The sequence below is a fragment of the Ursus arctos genome, unplaced genomic scaffold (genome assembly GCF_023065955.2).
Source record: "Ursus arctos isolate Adak ecotype North America unplaced genomic scaffold, UrsArc2.0 scaffold_18, whole genome shotgun sequence".
Classification (NCBI taxonomy): Eukaryota; Metazoa; Chordata; class Mammalia; order Carnivora; family Ursidae; genus Ursus; species Ursus arctos.
This window is the reverse complement of record NW_026622852.1, coordinates 54960912-54974958: the sequence shown is the minus strand read 5'-3', so window position 1 is coordinate 54974958 and position 14047 is coordinate 54960912. Positions and strand designations below refer to the sequence as shown.

The 14047-nt window shown below is 59.0% G+C and overlaps 1 protein-coding gene across 2 annotated transcripts in view; it reads right to left on the bottom strand.

Moving 5' to 3' along the window:
- Nucleotides 1-9339, bottom strand: part of NCS1 (neuronal calcium sensor 1) — a 52409-nt gene extending 43070 nt beyond the window's left edge. For both annotated transcript variants that reach the window (XR_007190979.2, XM_048223412.2), the window contains exon 1: nucleotides 9200-9339. Coding sequence is in view for 1 of the 2 variants with exons in the window: in XM_048223412.2 (XP_048079369.1) it covers nucleotides 9200-9263 (64 nt within the window). In the remaining variant the exon portion in view is untranslated. The remainder of the gene's footprint in view (nucleotides 1-9199) is intronic.
- Nucleotides 9340-14047: the final 4708 nt, after the last annotated feature.

Below are 14047 nucleotides of genomic sequence, written 5' to 3'. Positions count from 1 at the left end.
GCAGAGATGGTGCTAGCTGGACAAGAGGACACAGCGCTCCTGAGCTCACGGGCTGGGAGCATCCCATGAGAGGAGCATAGCGCTGGGCACCTAGTGAGCACCGGAGCCTCGCCTGGGACGGGCAGAGGCTGCGAAAGCCTGAGGCCTGGGCGGGGCTGCCCCCTGATGCCCACTCCTACTGATGCCCCCTGGACTTCTCACAACTGTTGTGCTGCTGCCTGCTGGCAGGCCTCAAGTCTACCTACTCCCAAAGGAAGCCAAGGCAAAGCTGTCCCAAATGCCTTGCAGGAGGCGAAACCACGAGGGCCGTGTGCAAAGCTATGAAGCTGGAAGGATCCTACCCACTGTCCAACCTCACCTCCAGCCCAGGAATCTGGGATGCCCGGCCAGTATCTGATATCCAACAGCTGCTTGAATGCCTCTAATGATGGGGTGCTCACTACCCTTCTTAGCAGCTCTAAGGGTATAAGGCTCACAGAGATTGTAGGAGGCAGGCCCCCAGAGGGAGGGGCATTGCTTTGGGCAGACAAAGATTTGCGCCTGAGCCCCAGTGGCCACTGACTGTCTGGGAGGCCATGGGCATGTCTCTGAATCTGTCTAGGCCTCTTTTTCTTCACCTGTAAAATGGGCACAATAGTCCCTGCTCCCAGGCCCGTGGTGAGACCACAGGGCGGTAAATCTATACTCAGTATTCACGGCAACGCACCCTCACTTGGTAAATGGGGGTTGTCACTTTTGCTCTTCCTCCCAAATTCCCCCACTGCCCCCGGACGGACGGGCTCCCACAGGGCACCGTGGTGAGGGCAGGAGGTTGAGAAGCGGCAGCCCGGTCGCCTGGTCCCAGAGCAGGCAACAGCGCCATCGGCTTCTGATTCGGGTTCCAGGCCCGTCTGAGCCTCACGCCCAGGCGCCCCCGCCCACCCCGTGCATCCGTATTTACAACCTGCACAGAGCGGCCCTCACACACCCCTGCGTGCGCACGCGCGCGCACAGACGTGCCGGCTCGCCCACTCCCGACACACGCCGCGACCCCGACCCTCTCGCCCGGAGCACGCCCACGCCAGCCGGGGCGCGCACGTGTGCTCCGCAGCCCCCGCCCCAGCACACACCCACACCAGGCACCCACGCGTGCGCACGATCGCCCGCACACCCCCAAGGCAGCTTCCCGGCACCCCCACCCACAAGGGCCCCGCGCTCGGCCCAAGACCAAACGCCAGCTGCGTCACTCACCAGGTGCGTGGCCTTGGGCCAACCCCGATCCCCTGTGAGCCTGTTTCTCATCTGTAAGCGCGGACCACCCAGGATCCTGAGAGTTGTTGGCGATGGGCGCGTGTGAACCCTGAGCTGGGCCTCACTCCTAGGAATGCGCGGCATCCTTCCACGATGTTGATTACAGATTCGCCCTCATCACTGAGCAGCCATCAAATTTCTGTCTCTACTATCCCTCACCTCACCCACAACAGCCCCAGTTTGCAGAAGAGAAAACCGAGGCACGAGAAACTAAGACCTGTGCCTGTGGCTGAGACAGCCCATGATCCCAGGTCAGAAGACGCCAGAGCCCAGGCACGCTCGGTCCCTAGTCTCACCAGCTGGCAATCTGAACATTGTACAGAAAGGGAAACTGAGTCCCAGGGGCACCGGGGACTCCACGGTCACTGTCCAGGATGGGATGGTTCTGGGACTGAAGTGCAGGCAGGTGTCTCTCTGGCCCTCCCAAGCCAAGTCCATGCAGGGACCTAAAGTCCAGCATTCCAGAGCCTGTCCTCCCTCCCCAACTCAGTGAGCCAGGAGCCCAGGGCAGAATGATCCCGCTGCCCACCGGCTGGGCCAAATACAGAGGCCATCCCATTCGCCACTCACTCCTAATTGAGCAGAGGGCTTGTGACCGCTCACCCTGTGACCACCAGGGGGGTGGCCAAGGACTGCTGTCCCCTGACACCAACAGCTTAGCACCCACTTTCCTGTGAGAGTATTGACGGAGCCCTTACTACACGCCGGTCCCTGCGTCCGCCTGTTGGGAAAAGCACTGTGGTCCATCCCCACGGCACACACAACACCCAGAACTCAGAGGGGTAAGGCGCTCGGCAGAGTCACTGCCAGAAGACAGCAAGCTGTCTCACAAGCTCTCAACACTCTGCTGTCCTGCCCTCAGCTGGGAATCTGACCCCAATTTCAAGTTACCTGGAAACTTGGCACATTCATTTATGACGTTCTCTGCCCTGGTAAAGAGACCACGCCCAGGACGTGCAAAGTGTTACATCTCAAAATGCCGGGAAGAAGGATGCTCTTTTTTTTTTTTTTAAAGATTTTATTTATTTATTCGACAGAGATAGAGATAGCTAGGGAGAGAGGGAACACAAGCAGGGGGAGTGGGAGACGAAGAAGCAGGCTCATAGCGGAGGAGCCTGATGTGGGGCTCGATCCCAGAACGCCGGGATCACGCCCTGAGCCGAAGGCAGATGCTTAACCGCTGTGCCACCCAGGCGCCCCAAGAAGGATGCTCTTTTTAATTGATACTAGTTTTCGGCCTTGCCTGAGAGTAAGAGATATTTAGGGCAAGATGCACCGAGTCAGAAAACAGCAAGACATCCCCGTCTCCACCCCAACAGCCAACCCATTCATGGCACAGTGGGGAGCACCCCAAAAGTTAGAGCCAGCAGTCCTGGGTTTCTGCCTGGTATTTGCCTTGTAACCTTGGGAGAAACACTTCGTCTCTCCAGTACTTGCTTTTCCCATTTGTAAAATAAAGGCATTGGACTAGATGACCCCAAAGTCTCCTCTAGCTCAAAGACCCTAGGATTCTATTTAATAGTAATCAAAGGAATGAACTTTGAACGAGGGAGCTACTCTTTCTTCCCCACAAAATCAGCAGTAATCAAGAAAAGCAGGTAGACTCAGTGCTGGCAAGAATGCAGGGAAACAGGCACTCTCTCACCCATGTTTGCTGAGAGTGAAGATTGGAACATACTTTGTAGAGAGTGATTTAACAATTTTTCTATCAAAAGCCTTTTCAGATGTCCCCGGGCTTTAACGTTGCAGCTTCATTTGGGGGAATTTATCTTCAAGAAGAGCTCCGTGCAAAAATTTATTGCAAAGATGTTCGTACAAAGATTGAGTAGAAAAATGTTTGTCACATCCCTATTGATATTGGTAAAAAAAGAAGAGGAGGAGGAGGAGGAGAGGAGGAGGGAAGGAGGAAAAGAAGGAAGGGAGGGAGGGAGGGAGGGAGGGATGGATTAAGAAAGCAGCCTAACTGTCCAATAGAAGGGAACCAAATAAAATGTTGCATTCATAGGATACACCATTTAAAAAATCATGCTTTTTATTTTTTTAATCATGTTTTAAACTTTTTTTTTTTTTAAGTAGACTCCATGCCCAGCATGAAGCCCAACGCAGGGCTCCAACCCACGACCCTGAGATCAAGACTGAGATCAAGAGTCAGACACTTAACCGACTGAGCCACCCAGGCGCCCCTTAAAAATCATGGTTTAAAAGAATAGTAAACAATGTGAGCAAACATTCCCAATTGTCAGGTTTTAAAAAGTTAGAAAATAAAAAGTATGTAATTCCAAATGCATAAGGTAATGAAACCTACACACCAAGTCCAATGGAATCTTCCTCCCAAGGATACCCAGCTCTGTTGTCACCCCCACGGACACCCAGTTCATCACCGTGACCACCCCCGGCCCCGAGGACCACCCCCTCCTCCCATCCGTTCTTGGACTATAGACAAGAACACTCTCCAAACCCACATCTAACTTTCTCCACCACCTCCTTCCGTGGCCCCCCACGCATCTCAGAAAACGTGCAGATCCCTTCCCATGGCCTTCGGGGCCCTTGGTGAGGAGTGACGTGAGCCTGGCCCAGCTCCGGCTGCATTGCCCGCTGCCCACAGTCGGCCCAGAGGGGCCGAGGTCTGGCCTTGGGAGCAGAGGAAGCTGGGTGGCCAGGAGAAAGGGCTTTCATGTCACACTGCCAGAATCTCTGTGGTGGGGTGGGGGTGGGGCTGGCGCCGGAAGGAGCCAGAGGAGGCAGAAAGAGCCAGAACAGGTATGAGGAGGAGGCCCGGGCTCTGTGACCCCCACAAGTCCCTGTCCCTCTCTGGCCTCCTCTGCTTCTCTCTGCACAAAGGGGGCAGGCTGCAGACCCACTCCTCCCATCCTGCTCTAGGAGACAGAGGATCGTAGGACGGAAGCCACCAGAAGCTGAAAGCGTCCCCTCGAACCAGGCACCGCGCCAACCCCTTCACATGCCCGTGAATCCAGCTCCGGGGTCTCTGGGATGCCCATCTTCCACAGGAGGAAAGTAAAGCTCTGTGAGAAGCGGCTTGCACAAGGAAAGAGCCAGAACCCTGGGACATCTGGTCCCAGAGGCCCACAATCCTCCCTGCCTCTCTGCTGCCAAACAGCCCCCCTTCCCTTTCTGGTCCACACTCGGGACCTCAAAGCATCCTCCCATTTGGATCCACGGAGTCACACGGGCAGGTGAGACAGATGAATGAGCCGGTGCTCAGAGAGGGTAAGTGACTTGCCCAGGGTCACAGAGCCTGACTGAGGACCCAGCCCCCTTCTCCAGGATATTGAGCTCTTTCCTAACAGCGGATCAGATGTTTCCTGCCCAGATGCCCACTCTAGTGTAACTCCCCTAACCTTGACTCTTCTTGTTGCTGTTCAGTCTCACCTCCAGGGGAGAGAGGGAGCGAGCCTCCCCGGTCTCACCCTCCTGTGCCCAGGATACATAGGATTACAGAAGCTGCCTTCCTCCCTCTGGGCCTTCCCTCTGCCAGGTGGTTTGTTCCTTGCCTTCACACCCCGGCTTATTTGTCCCCAGATGGGTACCAGATACTCCCTCCCCCCACCAGCAACGTCCTGCCCCCTCTGGTTGGCCAGCACCGGGTGCGGGGGGTGATCACCATCATTCTCTGATCACCATCAGAGAATATTCCTTCTCTTCCGGGAACAGACCCTCGTGTGACCCTTCCCAAAGCCAGAGAGCCACAAGAGCCCAACTGGTGACACCCAGCATCTCTTAACCCCAGACTCCTGACCGTGAACTAGGGTCCCCTTCTCGGCTCTGCGTGGCAGAGGCTTTAGCTGCCGGCTACCCGGGCCTCCCATCCGGCTGCTCCTCCCCTCCGGGAGCTGCCGCGTGTTGGGCACCATTCTGGGCATCAGGAAAAAAGGCTGCAGAGACTCAAGGTTGGCAAGCAAGGTCAAGGCAGAGCCTGGGCTGACCAAGAGCGACAAGGAGCAGGTGACCTCCTCCGAGTCCTAGACAGAGGGTCCCTGGGGAGTACCGGGAGCACCACGGGGAAAGGCTAAGGAAGGGAGGCGGGGTGGGGGTGTCTGTCTGTCTGCCTGTGGGGGCTGCCAGGCTGGAGCCCAGACCGCAACAAATGGCTCGAGCCCCACAAGCTTGGTTTTTTTGGACCATCTGGCTGGTTTCCATCGGAAGGCAAGGGTACATCCCTCTCCTTCCCGTGTCAGTGTCGAGCGAGGGCTCGATGAATGGCAGCCCGGGCAGACCAGAAATGAACAAGGGGGGTGTCCGGGGGAGACTACTGCAGGTAAAACAAGAACCTGCCAGGATTCGGGCAGAGTGAGGTTGCCACCTTTCTCTGCCGCCTGCGGGCCAGGCACAAAGGCTGCGGCCGCAGGAAGATTCCATGTGGAGGGATGAACTCTGCCCACGAGATGCACTTGAGATCGGTTCAAGAGGCAGCTGAACTGGGTAGTCGAAGCGACATTAGTGACGACTGCTCACATCCACTCTTACATCCTTGACAGGTGTTTGTCGCGCCTTAAGGAGGCCCCTTTACCAAAGGCCACAGATGAGGCTATAAGGGAGTTACCCTATCGATGCGTTACATCCCCTGGGGCCCAAGACCCACGAGCATCCCCGTGTGGCAGATGAGGAAACCGAGGGTCACTGAGGGGAGGGGCTGGCCTGTCCCACAGCCTAGGCACACAGGCTTGACAGCAGCCTCACCAACAACAAGCTGGAAGAAAGTGGGCCAGACCTCCAAGAAACTGGGCTGCCGGCCACACTGAGTCCTGCTCTCTGAGTCCCAGCGGGGCGGGGGCCCCCATCAGTCTCGAACCTGCTGGGGCTCCTGGGTGTGAGCTGCGCCAGGAAGGGTAAGGATTGCACGACGGGGCACGATGATTTACAAAATCTTATCTGCAAAGGAGGAAAAAAAGTCTCCTCTGCAGTGTTCAGCCTAGAAGACGGGAGGTTTTAGCGAGGCTGCGTCCAGATGTGTCTTAGACCTCCTCCTGCTCCCTCGTGCGTGCACACGCACGCATGCGCACGCACACACACACAGAGACACACACGCACACACGCACAGACCACCAGGACAGTCTTTCCCAGGGAGCAGGCGAGTCACCACCAAGGGTGGCAGCCAGCAATGACTCAGGTGTGAACATCTGGACTCCCCTCTGGGCGCTGCAGCCAGCTGTGCTCTCCCGAGGTGGCCTAGGACCCATGGGACCAGGGTGGGTCTTCAAATGGGGCTCCTGGGAACCAAGATCTGCGTGACAAACACCTGTCAAGGACGCAGGGCCCTGGACCCAGCCCAGACCTCCGGACTGAGAAATCTGAGCACAAAGCAAGCCATGCACTTGGAATTTGACAAGCTCTCCCGGAGACGCTGATGGTCCTTGCTAAGTGCTCCTCTCTTGACCCCACACACAGAACCCCCGGAACACAGAGCAGATGGCTCAGTCCCCATCAGAAGGAAGCCCATCTGGGGCCTTAGAACAAGCTGGAGGCTTTCTCTGCTTTTCCTGCGGGGAGACTTTCCAGCAACAAATATATGTGGCCCTACTAAGTGCCAGCACAGCCAAGCAGGAGCAAGGGAGACCGACGGGAAGCCAGTGAACCCCCCGCCACCTCCCCCAGCCCACACCTAATAAGGGCTCTACAGAGGAAAGTTCTCGGCTAACTCTCTCAGATCAAAACTGTTCCATGTCTCCAAAGGCCTTTAAAAATAGCCCAGGCCGGCTCAGCACCACCAGACCCATTCCTAACAAAGCCTTGTTGACTCAACTTCTCCCAAAGCTGACAGATGTGCCCGGGCGGGGGGAGGGGGGAAATGACCACCACCCTCCACCCCTTCCCATCTAGAATCTACCATCACGGGCTGATGGCATCAACCAGACAGGGACCCACAGAAGAAAAGCCCCTCCTGACTTCTCGGCCTGAGTTCTGAGGTCTTTCAAGGGGCCTAACTTTGGAGACAGACCGGAATTTGAGTCCTGGCACCACCTGGTGACGAGCCACGGATCTTGGGCACACGACTTCACCTTTCTGAGTCTTCGTTCCCTTGTCTGTAAATGCAGCTGGTAATAGTGCCCACCGTGTGCATGGCGGCTGAGGATTCTATGAGCTAATGATGCGAAGAGCTTGGCATGTGACACACTCAGGAAGCAGGCAACCCAGCTTCATTCAGCTCACAGTCCCCTCTCCCCACCACCTGCTCCACCGGCATGGGGACGCCCTGGTTCAACCCAAGCCCACCATGCCCGTCAAAGCCCGTGGTGCTCTCTGCCTCTCCGGGCACAGGAGCCTGGGACGTCCCACCTGCAGCCTGCCTGCGGACAGCTACGGCCCACAACTGGACAGAGCCTGAGGGAAGGCCCAGCAAATCTCACAGAACAGCAGCCAAACTGGGCCACCTCCCCCCCTCCTGTCCCCCCCAGGAAAGAGGGTAAGAACAGTAAGGACCGTGTCCCTGTCCTTGGAGCCTCTACGCTTCAAGGAGCAGGTACTGGGATGTGACCTCCTTGCTGGAGAATTCCACTGGAGAAGGACCACTACCTCTCAGCAGACTAGCGCCCACTCAGGAAAGCCCCCTTTGTTCTAAGCACAGGGGGGCAAGGGGCACGGAGCTGAGGCGTGGGCTTGGCCAGACCTGCAAACGTGCCCAGAAGACCAATGGAGGGGGGAGGGGGGCAGAGGTTGTGCAATGCACCACCAGAAGCTGCCTCCTAGGCCTCCATCAACGCAGAAGGCTGGCAGTCAATCTCCTGCCTGGGAAGGAAGAGGGCAGAGGGGCTGCCCCCCCCCACAGCTGCCCAGGTATGGGTTCTGAACTGCAGCCCACACCCAGGGCCAATACCCCCTTCCAAGTCAGACACCCAGACTGGAGCCCTTCCAGACAACACAGCCGTCCTTCTCCCGGTCCCACCCAAAATAAGAGCATGTGGTCAGGACCCAGTGCCATGAACCCCTGGCAAGCTGGGGTGTGCCCCCCCCAAGAGGCTGCAGGGAAGGGAGAAGTCAGTCATGGAGAAACTGAAGATGCAAGGGTACAGGACAGTTGTGAAGTTGGGCCAAGTGGAGAGACACACTGGGCCAGCTCTGGATAAGTCCGAAATGGGCAGACCCTCCTCCTAGGGGGCCCCCCAGACGGTGACCTGTTGAGATGGCCCAGATCGCCCCCCACCCCACCCCACCCCCCGCTGTATCAACCCATTTCCCAATGTGGTAGATTGAGATAGAAAAGGGGAGGTGAGATCAGGGCCACGGGAGAATTCACCCTGTAAATCCTGCAGCCCACAGGGCGCCCAGGACCCCGAGCCGCCGCCGCCTCGAGCGTTCGGGCAAGTCTCGCCCCCCTCCCACCCCAACGCACACGATCCGGGCCAGGGAGGGGGCGACAGGCCAACCTCGAAGCAGCAGCAGCGGCAACAGCAGCGGCATCGTGATGCATGAATCACCCACCCCGCTGCGCTCGTGCCAGTCGGCTCCGCACAGCCCCAGCCACCGCGCAACCGGGAGCCCCCTCCCCGACCACCGCCCCCTCGCCCTAGCACACCCCGGCTCTTTCGGACAGCTCTGCAAAGAGGGGGCCCTGGGGGGGAAGGGGGGACTGGAGCCGGCCCTCCCGGCCCGGGGGTGGCCCCGCGCGCGCCGACAGGCGGCACCCGTCCCGGGCGTGGGGGGGGGAGGGGTGCCCTAGAACAATAGCGCCAGGTGTGGGGCCGGGGGCGCGGCCGGGGGCTGCAGAGCTGCCCGCGCCGAGGCAGGGCGGGAATGGCCGAGGGAGGGGTGAGGCGGGCGCGACCGAAGGAGGGACGCGGGGTCTGGGGGTGGGGGTGGGGGTGGGGTGGGGGGCCGGGCGTGGGGGAGGGGCGCGAGGGGGCGGAGGCAGCGCCGCGGAGCGCGGGGCGGGGGTCCTGGCGCGCGCACTCACAGTAGGTCTTCCTGGTCAGCTCCTCCACAACTTCGGGCTTCAACTTGCTGTTGGATTTCCCCATCCTCGGCGGCCGCGGCCCCCGCCCCCGGCCGGACCCCGTGGGGGCGCCCAGCGGGAGCGGCTCGGCCGGCGCGGGCCGGGGCGGGCGGCGGGCGGGGCGCGCGGAGGGCCGCCGGACCGGGCCGGGCCGGGCCGCGCCTTTGTCTGCGCCGGGCCCACGCGGCCCGGGCGCGGGGCTCCGGCGCGAGGCGCTGCGCGGCTGGCGGCGCCTCGGCCCCCTGGGCGCGGCGCGGGGCCGCGGGCGCGGGGCGGCCGCTCGCAGGCCCGGGCCGTCCGGCCGCCGCCCTCTCCGGGCGCCGCGGCGCGGAGCTGCGCTGGGCTGGGCGCCGACGCGGCCGCGGGGTGGCCGCGGTCGTCCCTGGTTACTGGGCTCCGCGGCACATGCTCGCTGCTGCGCTCCCTCTCGCCGCCGCCCCTGCGCTCCCCGCCTCCCGCCTCACGCTCGCACCGGCGCGCCAGGGGTGGACCCGGAGCCGCCACTCAGCGCCCGGCGCCACCTCCCGCCCCGCACCCGCCCGGCCGGGCCTGCGCCCGCCGCACGGCCGCCCCGCGGGCACCCAGCCGGCCGGCGGAGGGGAGCCCCCGGCCTTGCCCGGCTCGCGGAGGGAGGGGGCGGTCACCCCCGCCCCCGCCAGGCCGCCGCGCCCTGCGCTCCGGCCCCCCGCGGCGCCGCCGGGCGGGGGGGGGGGGGAGGGCCCGGAAGATCTGACGTGAATGAGGCCAAGTCTCTGCGCTGTGGAACTCATTCATTCGACGCGGATTTGTTGGGCGCTGGGGACCCGCCGGTGAATGGGACAGGCGTGGCCCCCGCCCTTAAGGTGCCGGGGCGGGGGGGAGGGGCAGTGCGCGGCAGGATGTCACATGTCTGCTGGGGGATACCTACCGCGGCCTGGGGGGAAGGTGACCTCCAAGACCAGGGAAGGGAGGGGGTGCTTGGGAAAGGGTTCCCGGCCGTGAAAACCTGGAGGAGGGGAGGCCCGAACCCGAGGGAGAACAACTCTCAGAGCACAGGGCCGCAGGCGCAGGCGGGGTATGATCTGAAACCCGAGAGAAGGGCCAGGGCCAGTGGGGACCGGCCTGCCCCTCTCCCCAAGGAGCTGGGCCTCTGGGCTTTAAGCAGAGGGGTGACAGGGGCAGGCCTTCCTGTGGAGGGGTCCTCCAGGCGGGAGTCGAGGCTGAGGCCAGTGGCCGGGGCTCCATCTGGATGGACAGAGGCCAGACAGAGTCCACATGGCCTTCCCTGGCCATCCCCATCTACAATGGCAATATGTGGGCACCTGTCCTGTCTCCTAACCAGCTTTATCCTTTTCTCCTTCGCAACCGCAGGCTAACCGTCTGTTTTAGTGGTGGTGGTGATTTCTTGTGTGTCCCGTCCCCTGTGGTGTGAGCCCCCTGAGAGCGGGCTTCTTGTCTTATTTCTGGTTGTATCTCCTACACCTGGAAGGCACCTGACTTGCCGTGGTCACTCAGCAAACCTCCCTGATGAGAAGGAAGGTGCTGGGGCCTGGGGGTGGACAGAGGGCGGGAGGAAGAGGCAAGGATGAGGCGGTGGGCAGGGTTTCTTTTTCTCCCCACTTCGGCACAGTATTCAGACCTCAAGGGGCCCGGCGGGGTACACAGAGGAACTGAGGAGTGCTTCTCAGCCCCCAGATGCCCCCTCCTGCCTCCAAACATGGCTCATTCCCGAGATTCCGCTCCCTACACCGCCTTGCCTGGTGGAGCCCCAGGCCCCAGGAAGCCTTCAGAAGGGCATATACTTGCCAGCCACGTTCGTCAAGGAATGTGGCAGGGAAAGACCTGGAGAAGGGGGAGCACTTCCTGGGCCCTGCCCTGGAGCCCAGTGGCCCGTGTATGGCCTCGCAGGGCGCAGCCAGGTGGGGCTTAGAGAGTCAGGGAGAGGTAGGAGGTAAGTGAGACTCAGAATCTGTTGCTATTTAAGTGGATCACCTGGCTGCCGCTCTGAGCCCGGATTCCTGGCAGGATTCCTGGCAGGCACGGGCAGAATCAGGACCCACGGGAGGGCGCTGCATGGTCATCAGGGGTGGTGGTGGCCGGGTCCAGCAAGGCAGGCGAGGACATGGAGAGAACTGGTTAGACTCAGGTTATAGTTTGAAAGTGGAGACGGGGGGGGGGGGGTAGCCTAATGGACTGGATGGGGGTGTGGGACAAAGAAGGGAGTCGAGGTCCACGGCAAGGATTTTGACCTGAGCAACCGTTAGAATGGGATGTCCGTTGCTCAAGTGGGGAGTGCACAGGTGTGGAGGTGGCAGGAGCAGGGGTCCAGCTCTGGTCGTGTGAAGCATGGATGCATGTTGGATGAGGGGCCCAGGAAGCAGGTGATGCTGGCGCCTGGAGTTCAGGGACACGGAGGCTGCGGGGATAAACTGGGGAGTCATCCTGGTACAGACAGAATGTAAGAATGTAAAGCCATGTGGCAGGGGGTCAAGGGCAGCTCCTTGAGGGTTAAGCACGTATAAAGTAATTGAATTAACTACATATACCTGGGAAAAGCAGCCTTAACGCTCTACCTCCCGGGTGTTCTGTCATTTGTTACCAGTATCGGTGGGATTGCAAGTCACTGTCTTCTGCTCTCACTTGTATTTTTCCTTGCGTGAAAAAGTGGAATGTAATTCACATAACATAAAATACACTGTTCTACAGTGTGCGGTTCAGTGGTTTCAGGATACTCGCTGGGTTGTGCAGCCGTCACCAGCACTAATCCCAGAAATTCATCTGTATTTTATACAGACTGTTCTCTACAACTAAACACATTGCTCTTGAATAAGACAAACATTTGATCAGGTCATTTCGCTCATCGGTGGGTGTCCCAGGGAAGGTGCCCTCCTGAATCACCTGCCGCCGGAGCGTATTGGTGGGTGACCCAGATGCCCAGGCCCCATCCAGAAGGGGCGGATCTGAACGAGGGGGCGTGGCAAGGGGCGGATCTGAACGAGGGGGCGTGGCTTGCGAATCAGCATCTTAACCCAGCCTCTGGTCCTTCCCCTGCCTTTCAGCGGAGAGTCCCTTGTCTTGTTTTATAAGCTCGCCTGGGAGAGTGACCCCAGAAGCTTGCTCAGTAGTTCTTCCAGAAAGCCCTTGGGAAACAAAAATGACGTACATGTGGCAGGATTAAATATTCCCTACACCACCGCGTCCTCCCCCGCCGGATCAACAGCTCCGGCCCAGGCTCTTCCAGGTCTTCGCCTGTGTGCGTAGCCAGTGCGCTGCGTGGTCGTCCATCTGGCTGTCCCTCAAATTCATCAGGCCAGAAACAACTTATCACCGCCCCACTGCCCCCCAGAAGAATCTTCTCTCCTTGGGCAAATGGCTTCTCCTATACTCTGGCTCCAGCCAGAAATCTGAAAGGTCTTTAGACCCCCCTGCTCCCCCCAGGGACCCTACTCTCCAGATCCAACCTCTGCACCTAGGCCATTGGATTTCGCTCGCTGAATAGACCTCCAGGCTGAACACTTTCATCCGTCGGCCTCCCCCAGCCAGGCGCCTCCAGCCACTGCCCTCTCTCAAAGCCATTTTCTCTGCTGACTCACCTCTTGCTTCCTCTCCTGGGGTTTGCTCCTCCAGGGCCGGTCTCCTTTCCCCTCCCACGATTGCGACCTCCAACACCTGCAGTGTTGACCACAGGGACCCCTCCCCCACAAAGGCCACCGAGCACGTGCAATGTGGCCAGGCCAAAGGAGATTCTGAAGGTTTGGCACAAAATCAAAAGAATGAAAATACCTCATTAATATTTTTAAAAATTTAATGACCTGTTGAACCAGTAATATTTTGGATAGAAAGTTTCAGTATCTTAACTTTTAAGTGCCTACTAGAAACTTTAAAATTGCACATGTGGCTCACGTGGTGTTTCTGTTGCGCGGTACTGTGGGATGTCCCTTCAAGTCTCCACATAAACACCACCTCCACGGAGCCTTCTTGGCTCCCCAAGGTGCGCTCAGGCTCCCCTGGGGTGCAGCTACCCCACAGGCACCTGGTCCTTGGCTCTGTGGCACTTTATATGATAAGGAAGTGTGTCCAGCGAAGTCCTTTCCTTTCCACATGCCTGGGGGGGGGGGTTCAGGGGTACAAACAGGATGCCCAGGGCAGAGTCAGCTGCTGGGGGTGGAGGTGCTGAAATTTGAAATTTGGCCCAGGCGGGGGAGTGGGGGGAAGAGGAGGGGTCCACTCCTCAGTCCTGGTTGGTCCTGTCCCTTATGCATTGGGTGGCTTTTGGTAGATCACTTCCCATCTCATAAACTAATGTGATCTCACGGTGGGGGGTGGGCTTTGCACAAACGCAGGACAAAGAGTTAATATCTTGAACCTATTAAGAACTTCCGAAGCCAGTAAGAAAAAGATGAGCTCTCTCTCTCTTATTTTTAAAGATTTTTATTTGTTTATTTGAGAGAGAGAGGGAGAGGCATGAGTAGGGGAGGAGTAGAGGGAGAAGGAGAAGCTGACTCCCCGCTGAGCCGGGAGCGTGACCTGAGCCGAAGGCAGACTCTTCACCGACTGAGCCACCCAGGTGCCCCAAAGACGAGCTCTCAGTAGAGAATTGGGGAAAGAACCTGATCAGGAAACACAAGAGTCATTGAAGTGGCCAGTCCACAGGAAAGCTGTCCCTTACAAGCCATTAAAGAAGAATAAGACGAATTGGCAAAAAGGAAAAAAGTTAATAATCATACCCAGTGTTGGCAAAAGAGCAAGAAAATGGGCATCCAGACATTGCCAAGCAGCGTGCAAGTCGGTACATCCTTTCTAAAGAACAGATTGGCAATAAATATCCGT